Here is a 24,094-nt window from a genome sequence, read left to right on the forward strand (position 1 = left end):
ATATGCCAAGATATGCTAGGCACATTACATAAGTTAGTTTATTTAATCCTCACAACAGCCCTGTGAGTTAATCCTTAATAACATTCCTGGCCTAAGCAGAGTAAAGATTTGAACATAGGGCTAATAGCAGAACCCATGTACTTTTCCATGATACCATACTGATTGTTACTGATTATTAAAAGTTCAGAATCAGATGATTCTGATGTCATATAACTGTAATATGAATATAGTGAACTTTATTCATTAAGTTTATTTGACTTAATGATACCTGTTGTGAAGTGTGCCATGACTAAACTCTTCATTATATTTGAGTGTAGCACCTTCTGTTGCACAAAAAGTGTTCTGAAAATGAAATAAAGTAGCTGGTATGTTTTTTTGTTTGTTTCTTGCCATAGAAACTACCATTAACTCATTTAAAATCTTTAGTGAAAAGATACATGTTTATATATAATGTATTTCTGAAAATATGTGACCCGATTTTGTTAAGAAAATTAAGAAAGTTATTTTTAAAACAATACAGTACATGTTTGGGGGTTTTGGTTTGTTTTACTCTGTACATTGCAGAATGTATTCATTCTTTAAAACATTAAAATCTAATTATAAGCAAATTAATGTTTTTACTTTTATTATAGAAAATTTCAAATATGCAAAAGTAGGAAGAATAGTATTGTGACCTATATGTACTTACTACCCAGTTTTAATAATTACCACCTTATGGTCAATCTTGATTTGCCCCTCTCCATTCTTCCCTACCCCATCATTTTGAAGTCATTTCTTTCGAGAATGATTCATAAGTTTCTCTAAAACAATAGGATTTTTTAAAAAACTTTAAACTTAACCATAATAATTTTATTATGCCTAAACTAAAAATTTTTACTATTAAATATCCATTTATTGTTCCAAGTTCTGATTGCCTCATAAAATCATAATTCTTTTAACTTTTTCAAAATCAGTATTCAGATAATGTCTGTATATTGTGATTAGGTGATGTCTGAGTATCTTTTAATCTATAGCTATCCCGTTTCCATTCTTCTGTTCTTACAATTTTTCTGTTGAAATAACCTGATCATTTGCCTAGTAAATTTGCCCAAAGTTTGGATTTTGCTCATTACATCTCTGTATTTCATGTAAGGACAATTATTTTTCCAAGTATATTCTTCTCAATTTCAAATTTTCTTAGTTTACCTGCAATGAGTTTAATGGTAAACTGACTATAATGTTGGGAAGAAAGAGTTGCTTATAGTGATTACCAGGGGATTTTGCTGGAGGTTGAGGAGGAGATTATTTTAATGGTTCTGATCAATTTTCTTAATTGTTGTTAAGACTGAGGTGAACATTAGACTTCTTTTGAAATGAATTTCTAGCACTTAGTATTGACATAAACTCTCTATATAACTTATTTAAATATTTTACATGCTGATTTTGCCTATAATTTTAAAACATTTTTATCACTACTTTTCAAAATGTTGACACACTGTATAAATATATATCTACATACTCATATATAGATACAGCTAGTATTTTCCTTCACAGTTGAACAGTCTTCATTTCAGTGAACTGAAAGAGGGTAAAGATTTGTCACTTTTACTACATCTAGCAGTTTCCATCTTTATCTTAATTGTATTACTAGTGTCAGCAATTTTTTCCATTTTCATAACATACAAACAAAATACATATGTATTCAAATAATTCTACAAACTCCATTATATAAACATGGTGCCACTGTTTAAAAATAAATTTCTGATTAACTGAAAAAGGTTCAGCAGCTGATAATAGAAAAGTCTGAGCTTGGTATAGGAAGATAAGGTGAGCCTTGGTGGTTTAGTAGAGGAAGGTAGGTGTATTAGTGTGAAATGTGTGAAAGCCAAGGGTGGCTTAAAGCAAATCATAACAGATCTATGCTCTCCCTAGCAGGTGATATGGGAACTAATGGCAGGTATATGGACTGTTTGCCAACTCTTCAAATTGCTGAGTTAAAAGGAGACATCAGCAGTGAATGGCAACATCATTTGCCACCTGGATACTATACAAAATTATAGAGTGGATAAATTCATACTTCATGTTTATATCCCTTTCTACAGTTCTTCTGTCCCACATAAGCACTCCCACTTGATTTCTTAATACAGTTCTAAAACTTCCTATTTATACATTTATTCTACATTCATTAAGCACTTACTATATACTAGGAATTATGAAAGTCCCTAAGTATAAGTCTTATACTTGAAGCACTTACTATATACTAGGAATTATGAAAGTCCCTAAGTATATAGACTTAATATTTGAAGTATCTGTTGAATAATATGGAAAACAGAAGCAGAAAATTACTACTACCTCACTGGAGGTTACCTTCCCACAAAGAACTTCCAAATTCCAAAAATAGGCCCTTTTTCTCAGCACTCTACCAACCCTGTCCTCCTCCATCCCACAAATATAAAATACAGAAGTTTTTCATTCTCTGGGTGCTATAGATTTAAGCAGGTGCTGTTAATTAAGTAGTATACCTTTGTAAGTTTACAGAAAGGGGAATCGTGTGGTTGTATGAGGTGTGACAATTAAGTTTGCGAACTTGCTACGCTTACATTGGCAGCACTGTACAAACAGCTCAGTAAGGTTTCATAACCTTGGTATATCAGTGTCTCACAGCTGTGTTCATGTCGACATGTGGTGCTGTCTTGCTGAGGGGCGTTCATTATTGCATGTTTTTGTGTGCTGCTGCAAGAATGCCTGAGCTTGAATTAGCAATGAACAAACATTAAATTTCTTGTTAAATTTTGCAAGAGTGGAAGTGAAATCAGGGACATGTTAGTCCAAGTTTGTGGGGATAATGCCATGAAGAAAATGGCAGTGTACAGATGGATTAAACGTTTTTCTGAGGGGAGAGAACGCGTCAATGATGAAGAGAGGTCAGTAATGAGCTGAACTGGTGAAAACATTGCAGAAATTCATCGAATTGTGCGTCAAAATCGTCGACTGACTGAGAGAAGTATAGCAGACCAAATAAACATTGGTAGAAAAACAGGAAAATCTTAACTGAAAATCTTGGCATGAGAAAGGTGTGTGCAAAAATGATCCTGAAGGAGCTCACCGATGAACAAAAGCAAAAGCGAGTCAAAGTTTGCCAAGACCTTTTGGAAAGGCAAGACGATGTTTTGGGCTGTATTATCACTGGTGACAAAACATGAGTGTACCAGTACCACCCTGAAACAAAGTGTCAGATTACACAATGGAAGTCAGCCAATTCTCCACGACCTAAAAAGTTCCCTCAGTCCAAATCAAGAGTCAAAACGATGTTGCTAACCTTTTTTGGTATCAGAGGGATTATTCATTATGAATTTGTACCAGCTGGACAAACAGTTAACCAAGTTTACTATTTGGAAGTGCTGAAAAGGCTGCATGAAAAAGTTAGATGAAAATGACCTGAACTTTTCACAAGCAATTCATGGCTCTTGCACCAGTTCACATTGCAAACTTTGAGGGAGTTTTTAGCCAATAAACATATAACTGTATTGGAACACCCTCTCTACTCACCTGATCTGGCCCCCAATGACCTCTTTCTTTACCTGAAGATGAAAGAAATATTGAAAGGAATACATTTTGATGACATTCAGGACATCATGGGTAATACAACGACGACTCTGATGGCCATTCTAGAAAGAGTTCCAAAATTGCTTTGAAGGGTGGACTAGGTGCTGGCGTCAGTGCATAGCTTCCCAGTGGGAGTACTTCGAAGGTGACCGTAGTGATATTCAGCAATGAGGTATGTAGCACTTTTTCTAGGATGAGTTCATGAACTTAATTGTCAGTCCTCGTATGCATATATTTAAGCACTTACTCATCTAGAATAGGTGGATGCATTTGGGAGTATTGTGGAGCAGGTAGCCTTCCTTTTGCTCCTTGCCTTTTCTGGGAGACAGGCAATCTTTGACCTCCCATATCCCAGTGTTCAAAATAACAGGGATAAAAAAACGCAGACCTTTCAGAATGGTTTCAAACCAGTGATATTCCTAAGGGATGAATGAGAAGTTAAGTTTACCTCCTTCCAAACAATTCCAAATAAACATACTACTAATATTACCAAGTAAATACCAATGCAAACATAGCCTCAAAACAAATCCCCTACCCAACATCCTCCCCATAGCAGATGACTACCCCTAAGCCATTCCTGTATATAAATTCTTTAACTCTTAAACTGCTCCTCTCCCTGACCACTATTCTAAAATATCTCCTGGTTAAGTAATTGGAAAATAATAAAGAGCAACTGATCAAAATGCACATAAATGTGCATGGAAGTTTGTGAAGGAGGAAGTAGTATACTGGTATGGCTAATGTATATAGCAAGAAGGAATGAAAGATGGGAAACCATGTAGAATACCCCATAAAATCAGACAGAACATCTTGGGCTGTATCCCCTAATGGTGAGGTAACTTTGGACAAGCTACTAACTGGTTGTGACTTTGTTTACATGTCTCTTAAATAGGGATAATAATTGCTGTTGTGAAGATCAAATGCATAGCAAACAGTAGGATTCAATAAATGGTGGTAGTAGTGGAGATAATGCTTCAGATTTTGAAAAGTCTTAAGTCATTATCTTTGGAATTTTTATTTTATTCTAGAGTTGAGCACCCTCAGATGAAAAGAGACAATATGATATATAATGCTGGCCACATTGTGGTTTAAGTTGATAATTGATGTAGGCAAGAATAATGAGAAACCCTAGTTGGGACAGTGGTCATGAGAATAGAGAGACGATGGATTTAAAAGATAGTCCAGAGATTGAAACTTTGAACAGTTGTATTTAGAAGTTGAGGAATTGAGAGAGTTGAAAATGGTCTGAGGTTTTTAGTTTGAGTAAGTAGATTGTTTGTTACATCACAGAAGTGGAATATACTGGCTTTACGCAGCAAGAGGAAGCAGTTGTGGAAGAGAAAGTAATCAGTTGAATGTTTTCAATCTTGAGTTAAGGTGGTTGAAAGAAGCCCAAGAAGTTTCAAGTTAGATAGTTGAATCTCAGAGGAAAAGTAGAGCCTTAGACTTGACTGTAAGTTCTTTATGTTCAGGGTCATAGTATATTTAGCTTTGCATCATCATCACCCACTCCTGAGATACGTATATGTGACATTACTAGGATAATTATGTTTTCTAAAAATGTATAATTATTAAGATAATTCACACTGTTTTAAAAGCCCAGCATCTGCTGACTTTTTTAATTGGTCAGGCATGTGAAATGTAATTAATTGCTTTGTCAAATGTATGCTGATTATTTTGGAGAGATTTTGAAGGAAGGATTTATTTTATATACTGGCATCTGCCTGCATCAGTCACATTTTCATTTGCTTACTGCTCCTTTTGGATACCATACAAGAAAAGATGAAAAAGAAAAAAAAAAGAAAAGATGGAAATTTCTGGTAGCCATGTAAGGAAAAAGTCAAGCCTGAAAATCATAGTGATCTCACATAACATTTAGCTGTTCTCTGTCACTAGTGTTAATTGCCAATATCTGAAAGTGCCTTGAGATGTACCAGAGCAACTTTCAAATGTACCATATTTTGCTGTGTACAATGCCCACTTTTTTGCCCAAATTTGTGAAGGAAAAATAAAGATGTGCGTTATATACATGGGTAGTACTAATGCCCTGTCTATATAAATGTTTTTAATTTTATTTATGCTTATGAGTTAAAAGTATAACTCTAGAAATCAATAACATTATCTGTATGCAAAATAATACCCTGGAATTCGATAATTGGTTTTGTTGAACTAATAACAAACTTGAAAGGACAAAGAGTTCTTGGCTTTCTATGATGTGTAAATATTGTAAATTTATTACTGGTATGCAAAATTTCTTGTACCTTATATCTGGTTCTTGTGTTTTATAATTATTTGTTACATAAAATTTCTCATACCAAAATATGTTAAAAATAAATGCTAAAATTCCTTTATAATACAAAAAACAAGTACCTAAAGGTAGACAAAAAATTTTAAACTAAGAAATTAAAACGAAAGATTTTTTTTCCCCCTAAAAGTTTGGGCCAAAAATGTGAGTGTGCATTATACATGGGAGAGCATTGTACCTGGGGATGCGTTATACACAGCAAAATGTGGTATTTTAAGTGTTTTTAATCAATTAAGCTCCATTTTACTATTCGGCATTTTTAGTCATGGAAAAGTAAAATGCCTTAATGAAATATTTTACATGTTAGTGATTGCTTAATCTGTGTTGTTCTCGTTTTCCTTCTAGCTTCCCAAATGAAATTGTTGAGATAATAAACATTAAAAAATTTTAAATGAACTTTTTGTCAAGAATAATTTGGTAAAATATTTAAATACAGACTCAAATTTAGTGATTAAATAGATATTAAAGACTAAAACAATTGAAACAAATTGAGAAATAGTATAATGATAACCGTGGCCATTTTGACTACAAGAAGTTGAGAATATGGAGATTCTGTGTAATTTTCTCACTATAAACAATTATCTCCTAAGAAAGGCAGAACAAACACTTTTAAGTTACTACTGCATTAGAATTCCAAGACTGGCTTGATCTATATTCCTGGGCAAAGTAAATCAAAAGGTTTAAGGCTGCTTAGGGAAGAAAAGGGATTTCAACCTGATACGCAAGTGAGGTGACGTCACATAGGTGTAGTACCTTTGCTGAGATCACAAACCAGCTGGCTTCTGGTCATTGCTGCTGGCGCTGAAAACCAGCGTGCAGAGGAGCGCGCCTAATGGGTACATACGACTCAGCAACCAGAGCCAGATTACAGTCCTTCACTGTGGTAATTCCATACTCTTATCATGGACATTAATTAGCACCAGGGTAACTTATTCACTTTAGAACTGACACTTTTGCCTTTTTAAAAAGTACGAGTCTTTTGTAAAGAACCACAGGGAGAAAGGCATATCTGCATTAGAGAGCATTGCTTAATTACCTTCAACCGCTGAATCAGGAACACAAATAAACCTTGCATCTCTCCGGACACATATATACCGTGTTTCCCTGAAAATAAGACCTAGCTGGATCATCAGCTCTGATGCGTCTTTTGGAGCAAAAATTAATATAAGACCCGGTCGTATTTTAATATAATAGACCGTGTCTTATGTAATATAATATAATAATATAATACCAGGTCTTATATAAGACCGGGTCTAATAAAATATAATACCTGGTCTTATTTTAATGTAAGACTGGGTCTAATATAATATAATATAATATAATATAATATAATGTAAGACCGGGTCTTACAGTAATTTTTGCTCCAAAAGACGCATTAGAGCTGATGGTCTGGCTAGGTCTTATTTTCGAGCAAACACGGTATGTGTAACCCTTACAGAATTTGCATTTCTCCTTTAATGCATATGTTCAGAATGGTAAGCACTATGATATAATAAGTGAAATATACATAAGATTATATGTGTAGTATAATTTAAGTAATGTATAAATGTGCATAAGCAGGAAAAAAAAGGACCAGAAGAACATAGGCTGAAGAAATTATAAAGTGGCATTACACAGGAGGAAATACAAACACATAGAAAAATGAGCCACATTGATAATAAAAAAAAAAGTGATACCATATTATACCTATTAGTGAATTTTTTAAACCGTGTTTTTCCTGAAGGTAAAAGTAATGCATCTGAATTTGGAAAAGATAGAAAAGCTTGAAGAGAAATTCACCCATAATTCCTCCAGCCAGTTTACTAGATACTGTTTTGATGCATTTCTCTTTTTTCCTACACCCACATACAGACATAAAAGAATGTACTGTCATTTTCAAGTTATAATATATACAAAGATTTTTCTACCTTATTAAATATCTATAACATCAAATAATTGGAAACAACCTGACTGTCCCCTCAGTAAAAAAATCAGTTTAAATGATTATGTATTAACTCAATTTAATATGCAGCCCTTAAAAATAGTAATGAAGGAAATATAACTTCTAAATAAAATGGCTGTGATCTGTTAAATGATAAAAACCCATATATGAAATGGTATACATGCTGTGATTTGAGCTGCATGTTTATAATATTTTCATGCCATTAAATCCTACTTGAAATTCCTATATATTCTCCATGCCTCAACTTCAGTGCTACTTCTCTGAGAAGCCTGCTTTCCTTCTCCAGTTCCCCAGCAGACGCTTTCCCAGGCACACCCTTTGGACCTAGTATTTACTGCCATTCTAGCAATTCTCAAGTTATATAACTGTTAAGAAACAGAACTGTGTCTTTTTCATCTTTTCATCCCTAGCTCCTAGCACTATGTGCCTGCCTGTGGAGCATAATAAATATTTATTGAAGACTGATTCTAAGTATAGAACTGAGGTTTGTAGGATACACAAAGGAAAAAAAATCATTCCCACTTTCCAGTAAAACTAATCATTAAATGAGAAACAAAACCATAAATAATTAAATCCTTGGAAACTACAAATGGAGAAGTACTTAAGAACAAATATATAAATAAGGCATTAACAGACAAAATAACACCTGTTGTATAAGTACACATTTTTGTATTCATTTTATTGGGACCAAAGTAAATACTCCCAAAATAGATGTTCCTTTTTTGCAGCAAAGTTTTATAGTTTGATACTGTGTGTTGCAATATTGATAATTGGGAATGGAGAATTATATTTTTTTACATATGTACAAGCAGTTATAATGCCAAAAATGTTCTTTTTTAAATATGTCAACTATATCACTCATTGGCATCTGGTAATAATATTGTATTAGAATATTACCACCTCTTCTAGAAAAACAAGATTGTGATCTCTCTAGAGCTCCTCTACAGTGCCCAGTACTTTATAGACTCCAAAATATTTCTGGAATTTGAATTTTCTTGCAAAGAGAATATTTGAGAGCTAGATCACTTTAGAGGAAATTTAATGTTTTAAAATAAATTTATAATTTTAATATTAAATACTTAGTAAATGAAGTATTTAATTATCATTTTTCAATGAGTTTAGTTCCCCTCACCCCTACCCCCTTGGTCAGAGGCCTGTTTTCTTTTCCTTTAGTTAGAGGCCTGGGTTTTCAATGAGAGGCCCCATGTATACAACATACATTTCAGCTAACAAAAGATGCCCACCTAAAAAGAAAAAAAATATATTTTTTCTTAAAAATGATACTATGTAATAGAATCTAGCAGTACTTTGGCTATATTTATGCAACAGTTTTGATGCAATTAAATTTCATGTACTTAAAATAAATTTTCATGTACTTAAAAATATATAAGAATTGAGTCTGTTATTCCCTTTATTATACGATAATGTGTATTAGTATCAAGTCTACATTACTATAGATAAGAAAACTAAGGAATGGAGTAGCATTTTTCAAATTGTGTATCTGTTTATCTGTTAGCTGGATTATGTAATTAAGGGATATATTTATTTTGATTTTTCTGATTTCTTAAAACCAAGTCGTCATTTCTTGTATAGTCAAAACCATTCAGCTTTACTTACGTTACTGTCCTTTATGGGAATCACTTGATCCCTTACGATTTCACTAATAAAAATTCAGAAACATATAAAATAATCTGTGATGTTTATTTGATTAACCCTTTAAATTAGTAGTTCTTAATCTTTTTTGCATCAAAGAATCTAGTTAAATATTCTCTCCAGAAAGAAAAATATACATATATGTAAAATTTTATAAAACATTACTTGCCAGTGTTTCCCCTGAATCCACCCAGTCGCCTGGGTTGTGAACTTCTGCTTTATATTGTTCATTTTTATATTATATATTTGTGATATATGTATTGTAAATTCAGTATATGTGTATTTGAAGTGTCAAGGGATCTCATCCTGAAGCAGAATCTTTATAAAGGTTTTCCACAACACTGTAGCAGCGTTCTCACATATTTCAATTGCATATATAAATGTGAATTTTTTTTTTCTGAATTGTTTGAAATATTTACTGTGGGTGCTATATTTCTCTCTCAGTCTTATTTTTCTGATAATTGTCTTTTGGCCAGCAACAGATTTTTTTTTTCTCCCTTATTCTAGATTCTGAAGAGGCTCGGTCTGTAAACCCTTCCAGTGTTGATGAAAATATTGACTCGGAGACAGAGAAAGACTCTCTCATTTGTGAAAGTAAACAGCTAATTCCCAGTAAAGCACCTCTTCCATCTGCCCTTGATGAGTATGAGTTCAAAGATGATGATGATGAAGAAATAGATAAAATGATTGATGATAGGCATATTCTTAGGAAAGAGCTACGAAAAGAGAATGAATCTGAAGTAGAAAAGAATAGTTTATTTGCAAAACAGGATAAAGCTTTCTATCCTAAATCGTTTAAAAGTAAAAAACAGAAGCCATCTAGGGTTTTGTATTCAAGTTCTGAAAGTTCAGATGAAGAAATTCTTCAGAACAAAAAGGTTTCTACGCCATGCCCAGTCCCTGAAACATCAAATTCCGATGTACAAACCAAAAAGGAATATGGTGTTTCGAATGAACACAAACAGAAAGGCAAAGTTAAAAGAAAATTAAAGAACCAGAATAAAAACAAAGAGAACCAAGAGCTGAAGCAAGAAAAAGAGGGGAAAGAAAATACCAGACTAACAAACTTGACAGTTAATACTACACTAGATTGTTCAGAAAAGACCAGAGAGGAGGGGAATTTTAGGAAATCTTTTAGCCCAAAAGATGATACTTCATTACATTTATTTCATGTTTCCACTGGTAAATCTCCCAAACATTCTTGTGGACTAAGTGAAAAGCAATCCATACCACTAAAACAAGAACATACCAAGACATGTTTATCACCAGGAAGTTCTGAAATGTCTTTACAGCCTGATCTTGTTCGATATGATAATACAGAATCTGAATTCTTGCCAGAAAGTTCAAGTGTAAAATGTTGTAAGCATAAGGAAAAAAACAAACATCATAAAGATTTTCACTTAGAATTTGGTGAAAAGTCAAATGCTAAAATAAAGGATGACGATCATAGTCCAACATTTGAAAATTCAGATTGCACGCTGAAAAAAATGGATAAAGAAGGTAAAACATTAAAAAAGCACAAATTGAAACATAAAGAGAGGGAAAAAGAAAAGCATAAAAAAGAATTTGAAGGTGAAAAGGAAAAATACAAAAATAGGGATGGTGCTAAAGAGCTGCAGCGGAGTGTGGAATTTGATAGAGAATTTTGGAAAGAGAATTTTTTTAAAAGTGATGAAACTGAAGATCTGTTTTTAAATATGGAACACGAGTCCCTAACATTAGAAAAAAAATCAAAGTTGGAAAAAAACATAAAAGATGATAAATCAACCAAGGAAAAGCATGTGTCAAAGGAGAGGAACTTTAAAGAAGAACGAGAAAAGATTAAAAAGGAAAGTGAGAAATCCTTTAGAGAGGAAAAAATAAAAGATTTAAAGGAAGAAAGAGAGAATGTACCTATAGATAAAGAGACAGAATTCAGTTCTTTAGGTATAAGTGCCAGTGAGGATTCTATAGGGTTACATTCAATGGAAAAGGAAATAGAAATTGAAAAACAAGAAAAGCATATAAAAGAAAGTAAGGAAAAATCTGAGAAACGATTTCAAAGTAAAGAAAAGGACAGTGAGAAGGCTGAAAGAAAAAATTCTGAAAAAGAGAAGAAGACAAAGCATGAACATAAGTCAGAGAAAGACAAATTAGAGCTTAGTGAGTGTGTTGACAGAATAAAAGAAAAAGACAAGCTATATTCACATCACACAGAGAAATGTCATAAAGAAAGTGAGAAGATAAAAAATACTACTACTATTAAAAAAAATGATGACAGAGAGAAAAGTAGAGAAAAGATGGATAGAAAACATGACAAAGAAAAACCTGAAAAAGAGAGGCATCTAGCAGAAAGCAAAGAAAAGCACTTGGTGGAAAAAAAAACCAAACAGTCAGATAATAGTGACTACACTAAATCAGAAAAAAGCAAAAATAAAGACAGGGAGGTAGATAAAAAGGAAAAATCTAAAGATAAAGAAACTGTAAATATAACTAATTCCAAACACTTCCAGGAAGAGAAGAAAACAAGTATAGCAGACAGTAGTAAAGCACAACATGAAAAAACTTTATCCCTTAAAGAAAAGACAAAAGATGAACCTTTGAAAACTGATGGAAAAGAAAAAGATAAAAAAGATAAAGACATTGACAGATACAAAGAACGAGACAAACATAAGGATAAAATTCAACTAAATAGTTTACTCAAACTAAAATCTGAAGCAGATAAGCCCAAACCTAAGTCATCGCCAGTATCAAAAGATACTCGACCTAAAGAAAAGAGGTTAGTGAATGATGATTTAATGCAGACAAGTTTTGAGCGAATGCTAAGCCTGAAAGATCTAGAAATAGAGCAGTGGCACAAAAAACATAAGGAAAAAATTAAGCAAAAAGAAAAGGAACGATTGAGAAATCGTAATTGTTTAGAACTTAAAATGAAAGATAAAGAGAAAACAAAGCATATACTAGCTGAGTCCAAAAATAAAGAACTTACTAGGTCAAAGAGTTCAGAGTTGACTGATGCATATACCAAGGAGAAGCAATCTAAAGATGCTGTAAGTAACAGATCACAATCTGTCGACACCAAAAATATAATGAGTTTGGGGAAGTCATCCTTTGTTTCAGATAACAGCTTAAACAGATCTCCTAGATCAGAAAGTGAAAAGCCGGGTCTCAGCTCCAGATCTGTATCCATGATTTCGGTTGCTAGTTCAGAAGATTCCTGTCATACTACAGTGACAACCCCAAGGCCGCTAGTTGAGTACGATTCTGACTTTATGTTAGAGGGTTCAGATTCCCAAATGTCCTTTTCCCAGTCACCTTTTTTGCCAATTGCCAAATCTCCTGCCCTTCATGAAAGGGAGTTAGATAGCCTGGCTGAACTACCAGAGCGGATTAAACCACCATATACAAGCAGACTTCCAACACCCCATCTCCGATCATCTTCTGTAGAAGATGTTAAACTAGTTATAAATGAAGGGAGACCAACTGTAGAAATTCGAAGGTGTAGTATGTCATCTGTCATTTGTGAACATACAAAACAATTCCAAACAATATCAGAAGAAAGCAATCAAGGTGGCTTAGCTGTGCCAAGAGATAATTGTCCTTCTCCCAAACCTGAGGTATCCTCACATGTGCCTGAAAGAGAACTTTCAAATGTGTCTAACATACATTCCAGTTTTGCAGCCTCTCCAACTAGATCTGTAAACAGCAAATGTATTTCAGCTGATACAAATGTTATCAAGAGTACTGCTCCAGTGGGCACTTTAATGGACAGTCCTGTGCATTTAGAGCCATCTAACCAGGTTGGTGTGATACAAAATAAATCATGGGAGACGTGTGTTAATAAACTGGAATCGTTAAGCACCAGTGACTTTATCTGCCCAAATTCTAGTACACCTGATCAAGATTCTTCTGTTCAGGATTTTTGTAATTCTGAAAACAAAATATTGAAAGAACAGAATACTGATTTTTTATCCCTGCACCAGACTGAACTGCCAGTAAACTCGTGTGCTCAGGATGCAGCGTCTTTTCTGCCTTCACAGCAACCTTGCTCTTTCCACAGCCAATCACTTTCAGATGCTGAATCTATTTCTAAACATATGTCTTTGTCATGTGTTGCCAATCAAGAGCCAGGTATTTTACAACAGAAAAATGCAGTTCAAATTATCAATTCTGTTTTAGATACTGATAGTGAATCTACAAAAGATATGGAGAATATTTTTGCCCTAACAGATGTTCAGAAGACAGGTACCTTTGTACCAGTGTACTCTGAAAGCACTATTCAAGAAGCCTCACCAAATTTTGAGAAGGCTAATACTTTGCCTGTAGTACCACCAGAAAAGGGCTTCAATGGAAGTGATTCCTCTTCCCAGTTAAATATACATTATGCATTTAGCAAACTAATGTATAAGTCTTCCAGTGGCCATGAAGTTGAAAATAGTACTTCTGATATTCAGGTTATTGCACATGAAAAAGAAAGCAAACTGGAGAGTTTGGTTTTAACTCATTTGAATGATAAGTGTGATTCTGATTTATGTGAAATGAATATAGGGATGCCAAAAGGAAATCTAAATGAACAAGATAATCCAAAACTTTGTCCTGAAAGCGAAAAGTGTTTGCTTTCCATCGAAGATGAAGAATCACAACAAAGCACTTTATCAAGTCTGGAAAACCATTCACAACAACCAGCTCAACTAGAAATGCATAAATATGGTCAGTTAGTCAAAGTAGAATTAGAAGAAAATGCTGAAGATGATAAAACCGAAAACCAAATCCCTCAAAGGATGACAAGAAACAAAGCAAATACAATGGCAAATCAAAGCAAGCAGATTCTTGCTAGCTGTGCACTGTTACCAGAAAAGGACAGCGACTCTTCATCTCCTAGAGGAAGAATAAGATTAACTGAAGAAGATGATCCTCAAATTCACCACCCACGGAAAAGGAAAGTGTCGCGTGTACCACAGCCTGTGCAAGTGAGTCCCTCTTTACTACAAGCAAAAGAGAAAACTCAGCAGTCTCTGGCAGCCATTGTAGATTCTCTAAAACTAGATGAGATTCAACCATACAGTTCAGAGAGAGCAAATCCATATTTTGAATACTTGCACATAAGGAAAAAAATTGAAGAAAAGCGCAAATTGTTGTGTAGTGTTATTCCTCAAGCACCTCAGTATTATGATGAATATGTGACATTTAATGGATCATATCTCCTGGATGGAAACCCTTTAAGCAAGATTTGCATTCCCACAGTAAGTAACATCACTTGATATGCATCTGCAATGCTGTACAATAGAAATATAATGCAAGTCATATATGTAGCTTTAAATTATTTAGCAGCCACATTTTTAAAAGTAAAAAACAGGTTAAGATTAATATTTTATTTAACCCTATATATCCATAATAATTCAAAATATAATCAATACATAAAAATTATTAATGACATATTCTATATTTTTTTTGTACTAAGTATTTGAAGATGTGCTTAATAGTACATCTCAATTTAAACTAGCCACATTTCAGTAAGTACCCACTCATGTGTGGTTAGTGGCTACTTTATTGAACAACACTGGTCTACAGTATTTTGTTTATCCTTACCTGCTTTTCCTTGTGTCCCAAAGGAGGTATGTTTTTATTTCTTTAAAGGGTAGTTCTTTTAAATGTGTTTTTGATCCCATTCCCTCCAGTCTTCTCTGGAACCTTCCTCTGTTAAAACACTTCTCACTAGTAGTTTTCAATTTTCGCTCTCCCATTGGCCTTTACCCACTCTGAATTATTGGGTCTCTTTCATTCTGGAGAGAAAAAGTTACCCCTTAACTGCCAGTTCGCCAAGCTCACCCTTTCTCTTCCCTTCACTGTTGCACTCTTGGAGAGTAGTCTGTGCCTCATGTTTCCTGTGTATTACTTCCTATTCATCCCTTAACTGTCATCCATTGGCAGTGGTCACCAGTGCTTGTAATTGCCAGATTTGTTGGCCTCTTTTTCCTTCTACTTGATCTCAGTCACGTTTGACATTGTGACCATCTTGGTCTTCATAAAATCCCCCTCTGTCCCCGCCCCGGTCTTTCATGATGGTACTGTCGTCTGGTTACCTTGCCTCACTGACTATAATGACTCTTCTATCCACCCTTTGTCTAAGTTCTCTGGGAATCAGTTCTTCAGTTATCTTTTGGTCATTGTGGTCTTACATATTACTACGGTTTCAGCAGTTTTCCATATGCCAGGTAATCCCCAGAAAATGTTATATAGCCAAATCTATGAGATGTGATCAGAAAATATGGTGAATGTTTAAATTTTTTAAAATTTATTACAGTAAAGGACACATTTCCATCAGTCTCCCTCAAAATACTCCCCCTTGCTCCGAACACACTTATCCCATCATTCTTGCCACTTTCTGAAGCAGTTCTAGAAGTCCTCTCTCATGAGTGTCTTTAGTTGAGCTGTCGTGGCTGCCTCGAATCAATTCAAAACTTACCTTTCATTTGACTTTGGGGAAAAGCCAGAAGTCGTATGGTGCCAGATCTGGTGAATAAAGTGATGAGGACACACTATAATGTTTTAATTTGACAGAAATTGCCGTACCAGAAGCGATATGTGACACAGTCCTTCTGTTGTGATCACAAAATATGGTGAATGCTGCTGCTGAGTGCCATCCAACGGAAAGGCAGAGATCTTCAATACAGAAAGCAGCGCATCGAACCTTAGTAACAGTGTGTGACAAGTTCCAACTTGTTCGGTGCAGTCAGTCAGGTGTGAGCTACGGTTGAGAGAAGGTGTGTTTTAAGGGGTGCCATAAGTCATCCTCCATCATGACAACCCTCCATGTCACACATCGCTTCTGGTACATGGCAATTTCTGTCGAAAAAAACATTACGGTGTGTCCTCATCCACCTTATTCACCGGATCTGGCACCGTGTGAATTCTGGCTCTTCCCCAAAGTCAAAAAGATTCAGGACATCGAGGCAGCCACGATAGCGCAACTAAAGACACTCATGAAAGGACTTCCAGAACTGACTGCTTCAGAAAATGGCAAGAACAATGGGATAAGTGTGTTCAAAGCAAGAGGGAGTATTTTTACAGGGGATTAATGGCAATGCATCTTTTACTGTAATACATTTTTTTAATTTAAACATTCACCGTATTGTTTGATCACACCTCATATATCTGTTGATCTCCAGAATCAAATATAGGTGCCTCCTGGGCAGCTTCACCTAAGTGACCTTCAGACACCTGCCATAGGTTTGGTTCCCCAGGAAGCTGAGATTACGTGCAAGAGGTTTATTGGTGAGTGCTATTAGGAACAATATAAGTGTGTGAGGGAAGCAGAATTGGGCAGTGAGAAGTAGAACTGAAATGTAATTACAACAGTGACCTCAGCTGAACCCATGGGAGCTCTGGAGTAGGATTGCCTTTCTGATAAATAGCCTGCACTCACAGAGGAAATATGACCTTGGCCATTCCAACATGCTTCCCTGAAACATAATTCTTAACTCCAGTGAGAGCTAGCTGTCAGCCCCCAACACTCCTAGGCACTGGTGGATGAGTGCCTCATTCCTGAAAGGTAGGGGTGGGGGTAGGAATCTAACCATGCACGATGGCATTCACTCTGATCTCAGATTTCACACAGCCACAGGAATGATTTATCCCTCACTCTCTCAAAAAACAAGTCTTTATTTGATATCCAAGTAGAAACCTATCAGTCACCAAATTCTAACCATTCTCTCTACTGTAGAATGTTATCCAGAATCTGTACCTTCTACCACTGCCTAGGTTTAGGGCCTTCATCATTATGTCTCACTTAGAACATTGCAGCAACTTTATTTTCACTTTATTTTTTCTACTCTCTGCTGGACCAATCTCTTTTGTTATTAAATTTACCCCTTCAAAAACTATAGAACTTTAAAGACGTCAGCTGTGATTAGCTGGCTTGTCATTGCCTACAGTTTAAAATCCACATCTAAGCATAGCAAAACCATTCATTTCACAGTCTTACCCCAGTATACCCCTCTGGCTTCATTTTCTCACTACTTCCAAACTCAGCCAATATTTCCACCAAACTGAACTCACTCTTCTGCAGAAGTTTCTTGTTCACTACTTTTGGAACTTTGGCAGTGCTGTTTCCTTTAGCTGAGATGGTGTTTTTGCCAGGCCCTCCTTTTTATTCTCTGCCATGCCTTTGTTCCAGCTATGATGTCACCTTTGTGGGGAATGTTATCAAAGCAGAATTGCTTGTGTCTTTCTTATACCCCTCCTCCATAATATCATTGTTTACATGTCTGCTTCTGTTAGCTATAATCTGATTAAGAGTTAGGACATTATTTTATCTATTGTAGAGTGAGTCCCAAATTTATCTCCAGCCCTGAATGCACTACCGATTTCTATAACCGTGGATCTAGCTGCTTCTGGACAATGTCCCCCAGTATCCTTAAAATCATTATGTCCAATACCAAACTTAATTGTATCTCAGAGCGCTCTTTTTGCCCCCTCTGCTTTAGTTACTATCACCTGCTGTCTAATTTCCCAGTCTGGGAACCCAAAATTCAAACTTCACCTCATCCCCTCTGCCTTCCCATCACATCAGTTACTAAGTCATATTGATTAATCTCATTTCCTTTCCCCTTCTCTTTCTTATCACTGTCAGCAAGGACCTCATTAATTCCTTAAGCTGTTCACTCACATATGTGCATATTACATAGTCAAATATTCAAAATATCACATATGCAAATAATTCATTAACAGCGCTAAGCATTGTGCCAACTGGATATCAGAAATGAGCATCACAGACATTCTGAACAGTTGCCATAGGTTCTAGTCTAATCTCTTCTGTCAATCTCAAGCCTTCTTATTGTTTGTATTCCTTATATAAAACTCAGATCTGATTATGTGACTACCCAGCTAAACATCGTTAGAAACTCCCAGTTTCTATAGACCAAAGTCCCCATCATCGTGTACAGGTCCTCCCATACTTTTCTAGGCGTGGCTGTAGTTACTGCCCTAATGATGGTCCCCAGGCTAGTCTATGATGTTTCACATCAAGCCTTTGCACATGTTCCTTCTTTCAAAGTCTAGTTCAGAGAAGATCAAAAAATTCGAAGAAAGATGGTTTTTTTAGTCTCACATTCACATCCACAAAACTTGATACTAGTGCCTTTTAAATTTTAAAAGATAGATTTTTTTTATTACCCTACTAGTTAAGCAGTAGTATTAGATTTAAAAGAATAGAGTTGTAAGTAAATATGTCATTCTTTCAAATTCTTTTAGCAAAATAATTTGTTAATGATTTAATGAATATACACTAAAAATTTTCTTGTTTCCTTTATTTCTCCTTAAAGAGTAAGAAATTTTAACTGAAATATGTTGTATCATAGGCTTGAAATATAGGTAAAACTATAAAAAACTCATTTAAATTAGAACTTTGTACAAACTATTTCATCAAAAACAATTTCTAGTCTAGTTAGGTTGTCTTTTTGCACTGTCTGCTGTGTGTGTGTGTGTGTGTGTGTGTGTGTGTGTGTGTGTGTATTCATATTCATATGATATATATATATATATATATATACACACACACACACACATATATACAGTGTGATACATATTTGTGTATACATTTTGTGTGCCTGTGTTTACCTTTTCTTACTCCTGCAGAGATGAGGTAATATAAGTTTAATCCCCTGCAGCAACTCTGGGGATATAACATTAATTAAATTAGAGTTTAGTTGGATCAAGTGTCATTTCAAAGGCGGCTGTAAACAGAGCTGAGAATAATTTCTGGATGTAGTGGGGAGTTTTTTGTTTGCTTGCTTGTTTGTTTGTTTTAATGAGAATTATTAAAGTAGAGAAACACACAGCATAGTATAGTAGAAAAAGCAGTGGATTTCCAAGTAACATTACATGAGTTTGTCTAGATTTTGCTACAAACCAACTGTGATCTTGAATAATTCTCTGGTCCTTATTTTTCACGTCTGTAAAACAATAATGCCTATCCTGCCTCAAAACAGGTTGAAATAGTATATGCCATAGCCCGTTAGTGTTGTACAGATTTAAGGGGTAACGTTCTATCCAGCTCACAATGACTTTAAGGTTCATATTTACTGGAGCTAATATACAAATCCCCACCTTTTGCTCTTAAAAAGCTCTGCTTTTGACTGTATTAGCCTAAAACTCATTCGTTCACAACTTAGTTTCAAAAAATGATAAACATCTCAATAACAAAAATCACCTTGATGCTACATTATTTTTCTTACCTTCCAATATGATTTTATCCATTTGTTTCCTCGCAGTCAGCTAATTGCCATTTTATGTAAGCTATCTCTTCACATTTATGTGCTCTGATTATAGAACCCATTAGAAATGTGGTAAAATGTCTCCAAAGTCAGTTTGTTTATTATTGTATCAAATATTTTTCTCATAATTTGACCAGAATGCTGCCATTTTTCCAGAGGAAATCAAGGGCAGGAAAAATAAAACTGCAGGTCAAGTTCCCCAAAATCAGATGAACAGGGAGAGGCAAAGAAAAAAAACTTGCCATTACCTGGTACCTACTGAGGTCACTGATACCAACACACAAAAACCCTACAGAGGTTAAGAAAGAGCAAGAAAAAGAGGGGAGGGAGGGAAGAAGGAAGGAAGGATCGAAGGAAGAAAGGATCGAAGGATCCATCCCTGAAAAGCTGGCAAGAGATTGTATATTCTAGAAACTCATGGGATGCACAGATACTAAAAGACAAAATTTCTAAGCATGATTTACTTAAAGGTAGATGAGGAAAGCAGCAAAGGGAACGTTTCTTCAGACAGTTTTCCATATATTCCTTTGGTGATTTTACTACTATATACATTACTATATGCTAAGATTCCCCCAATTTATATGTTCTGCTCAAACCGCTCTCCTCAGCTTCTTTTTTGCTAACTGGATAGCTCCAGTTGAATGTCCATAAGCTCTACAAACTCAACGTATCAGCACTGAACTTACCCCAAAGCCTGCTTCTCTTTTCGCCCCTCCTGTGTTCTCTGGTATGAGCCATCCAGTCTTTAGGCTAAAGGACCTACAAGTCCTCTTCTGCTGCTTCCTCTTTTTTATCCTGAGTCAGTCACTCACCCATTATTTTTATACCCCATCCCCTCCACTCCCTCCTCCATCTTACACCAATGTAACAGTCTGCTTCCTTAATTCCTTGCCTACAATCTTGTTCCCCTAACATCTATTCTCCGGACACAGTGTTGAGCTGTAAGACTTCTTAGTGGTTCCCCATCGCATACAACATTTACCCTAATGTGTTATGCATAATATCTGTTCCATCACATGCTAATTAAATCCCTTGGTGCGGGGAGGGAGGGGAGCTGAGGTTTCACGGTCAAATAAGTTTGGGAAACACCATTAATCTAAAAATGAATAGGTTTGTTCATTACAGGACTTCTCAGAATCATTAAAATTTAATTTGGTAATTGGGACACACCCCAAATAAGTACTACATATACGCATATACAAGGTAACCCTAACTTGTTCTTGAAACCATTTCCTGTAAATCGTCATTATGGACCCAGTGTTCTGTGGAACATAGTTTTTAAAAAGCTGGTTTACCAAATAGACTACAACCTTTACTTTGCCCCTGCTGATCTCTCTAGCCTCATATCCCACCATTCTTTGATGTCCCTCAAATGTGATGTTCCAGGAACTCAAGCCTGCTTGTAGTTGCCTCCAGGCACCATACTGTTTCTTTGTTTTGTGCATTTGCTCATACCCCCCTCTCTTCTAGGAATTATCTCCCACCCTCCTTTCCTTTTCTTTTTTCCCCACAACTCATTTCTCTTAACTCTTCCTTTAAGTTAGGACTCAGGCATTCTCTGGGTCAAAAGCTTCTCTGGAAGAAGCTTTCTCTGGCATCCCAGTCTCAAAGGAACATATACTCTTCCTCTGTGCTGCTTGAAGGAGGCCTGTATGACTTTGCAAAACTACAATAATAGCACCAAACTCTACTCTTAACTCTTCTTGTTAAATTTAAAGAAGTTTACAGGACATAGAAATCAAGCAAATGTATTATTGCAGTTACTAGCCAGCTCATTGAAAAATGGTCAGCCCCAATAAGTTATTTGTCTTGTATTTTCCACATTGATTCAACTAATTGAATCCTTATGTTATTTAACATTATTTTTCAGTCCCCCATAATTCCTGAAAACTGTGTACTGATTATAAATATAAAATCTTGATTAGCTCCAGGTTTGATTCTTTGGCAGCTGCTTTTCAAATATGGTATTGTATAATTCCTGTTGTACCACATCACGAAGCACGTGTATCTATTTGTTGCACCTTCAGAACAGTCAACTAAGTTACTGTACTGTGCCAGACATACTAAGATATCTTACTTTGCTCTATAATATGCTGACAATAATTACAAGCTAGGATGAGAAGGTGGGACAATATAGATACTCCAAGGGCTGGAGGGAGAATATTCAGGGATCATAGACAGTTATTGCCATACTTGAATGTCTCTTTATATTAATGGTAGAGTGCATGCATAGATTGGTTCAGCTTCCTTAGTCTCCAAGAAAGCACAGTCCACCAGAACAATCAGAGATGAACTGACCATAGCTTTTTGGAGTATGGGTAGACTAAGTAATATGTAATAAAGAAATTTAAGAATCACAAATCTAGTACAGGACATATTTCATCTATTTTTATAAAAGACAATTCATTAAATGTAAAACTCAGCACTTTAATGTTTGATTTTGATCGTGTCTTCACCTAACTGTACTGATACACTCAGACTGCTCTAATCTTTAGTATTGTTTGCTAGATGATTTTCTGTTTTTGTGACTCTTCCCTCCCTGTCTGTGAGCTATCACTGATGCTCTAAAATGTGTCTAATAAATAACTTCCTTAGTCCTTCTAATTTGTTTTTTGAAATTTTCTGTGGTCTCAGAATTAAAACATCCAGGTTTGCTAGAATGCTCCGCTGTGTTTCACAGTTGAAATTGAGAAGTAACAACCAGTTGTATAATTGTTACCATATTATTTAATACAGAGAATTTTAGAATTTACATTTTTATCAAGTTATGCACTAAAAGCGTTTAATTTTATAAGCATCCATTATTTTAAATAAACCTAATACTTTTACTTATGTATTTTTTTTATTAGATTACTCCACCACCTTCACTGTCAGATCCACTTAAAGAGCTTTTTCGGCAACAGGAAGTTGTAAGGATGAAACTACGTTTGCAACACAGTATTGAAAGGGTAAGAAGCGTTTACATTTATATTTATGCTATGCTAAAAGTAACTATTGTAGCAATAGTATGGCCTGCAGTTTTGTATTAGTGAATTTTCCTTATTTAGAACCATTTTGGGAAATGGTTTGCCACCTTGTGCTTATGCAATTAGATGGAGACTTCTTAAGCCTGTTTTAGGTTAGCTGCTTCCATGTTACAATTCATGTTGAGTATATTTTTGATGTATAAAAATCTCTAATAATTTCTTGTTATCATTTCTTGAATTTGCAGAACTATCCCAGTGAATTCCTAGTTGAACATTTGGATTTCCACATTTTCGAATTGTTTCTTGGTACCAGCTACTTTAGTGCAGAAAAACTTAACAAAGGCTGTCCTGACTGATCTTACAGGTCTGCCTTAGTATTCCAGTTTCTGGTGGTTAGTCTTAGCATGAAATGACCGGGGGGAAAAAGCCTATCTGATTATTTATAGAAAATAAAAGTTATTTCACTTAGATTAACAAAAATATAACATAATTTTAATCTTTTGGGAGGGTCAGGGACTTCTGAAAATAGGATACGAGCTATGATCCTTCTTTACAGAGATGTACCCATACGCATACAAGCAAAACTTTGTATACAGTTTCTTAGATTCATACATGATTGGTTCCCTAAGGCAGAGGTTCTTAATCTTTTTTTGTACCATGGACCCCTGTAACAATCTGGTAAATATAAAACCTTTTCTCAGAATAATGTTTTTCAATTAATAAAATAAATTTAAAGCATTATAACAAGAACAACAAATAAGCACTGATACAGAACTTACAGTACTGTGCATTACCCATGGCAGTGAGCAGTTTGTTAACAGTGAGACATTAGGTCATATTAACATATATCAATAGCTGTTTGAACCGTCAGGCATGTACAAAAGCCATGCCACCTTCACAGACAGTTAAGAATCGTCATTTGAAATATGCAGTTTGCGGAACTTAAACATCGTGAAAATGACTCACATCCTTCCACATATGGACCAACAAAAAATTTAGAATTGCAGAATACTAGAAAGCATCTTAAATGTCTGACCAATATCAGAAGAAACAACTTTACCATTTTGGTGGCTAAATAAACTATTAGCTGCAAAATTGCTTGATAGTTGGCCAGCTATGTTGCATAGTTATCTCTACACAGAAAAACTGCCATCATGTGTCATATAGTAGTAGGTCTAATAGCTATTGGAATTTCAAAGAAGAAATTAGTATAAAAATTTGGGGGCAGTATCTGCAGCACTATAATATAAATTGAAAAATATTTATGATTTCTATGGATGACAAAGTTATAGATAGTTCTCTGACATTGCTATGGCTTGTGGCCTACATTCATAATTAAAAGAAGTGCCAGTTGCAGGTTAGTAAAAATAAAGACATACTTTTTCCTGTC

The 24,094-nt window shown here is 35.1% G+C and overlaps 1 protein-coding gene across 7 annotated transcripts in view; it reads left to right on the plus strand.

Moving 5' to 3' along the window:
- The window catches only part of ANKRD12 (ankyrin repeat domain 12), a 135,662-nt gene that overhangs the window by 94,246 nt on the left and 17,322 nt on the right, over positions 1 to 24,094 (plus strand). For all 7 annotated transcript variants that reach the window (XM_019712593.2, XM_019712592.2, XM_074340361.1 and 4 more), the window contains 2 exons: positions 9,993 to 14,707; positions 22,588 to 22,686. In XM_019712593.2, the coding sequence (XP_019568152.2) occupies positions 9,993 to 14,707; positions 22,588 to 22,686 (4,814 nt within the window). The remainder of the gene's footprint in view (positions 1 to 9,992; positions 14,708 to 22,587; positions 22,687 to 24,094) is intronic.

This window comes from Rhinolophus sinicus, linkage group LG09, assembly GCF_036562045.2.
Source record: "Rhinolophus sinicus isolate RSC01 linkage group LG09, ASM3656204v1, whole genome shotgun sequence".
Classification (NCBI taxonomy): Eukaryota; Metazoa; Chordata; class Mammalia; order Chiroptera; family Rhinolophidae; genus Rhinolophus; species Rhinolophus sinicus.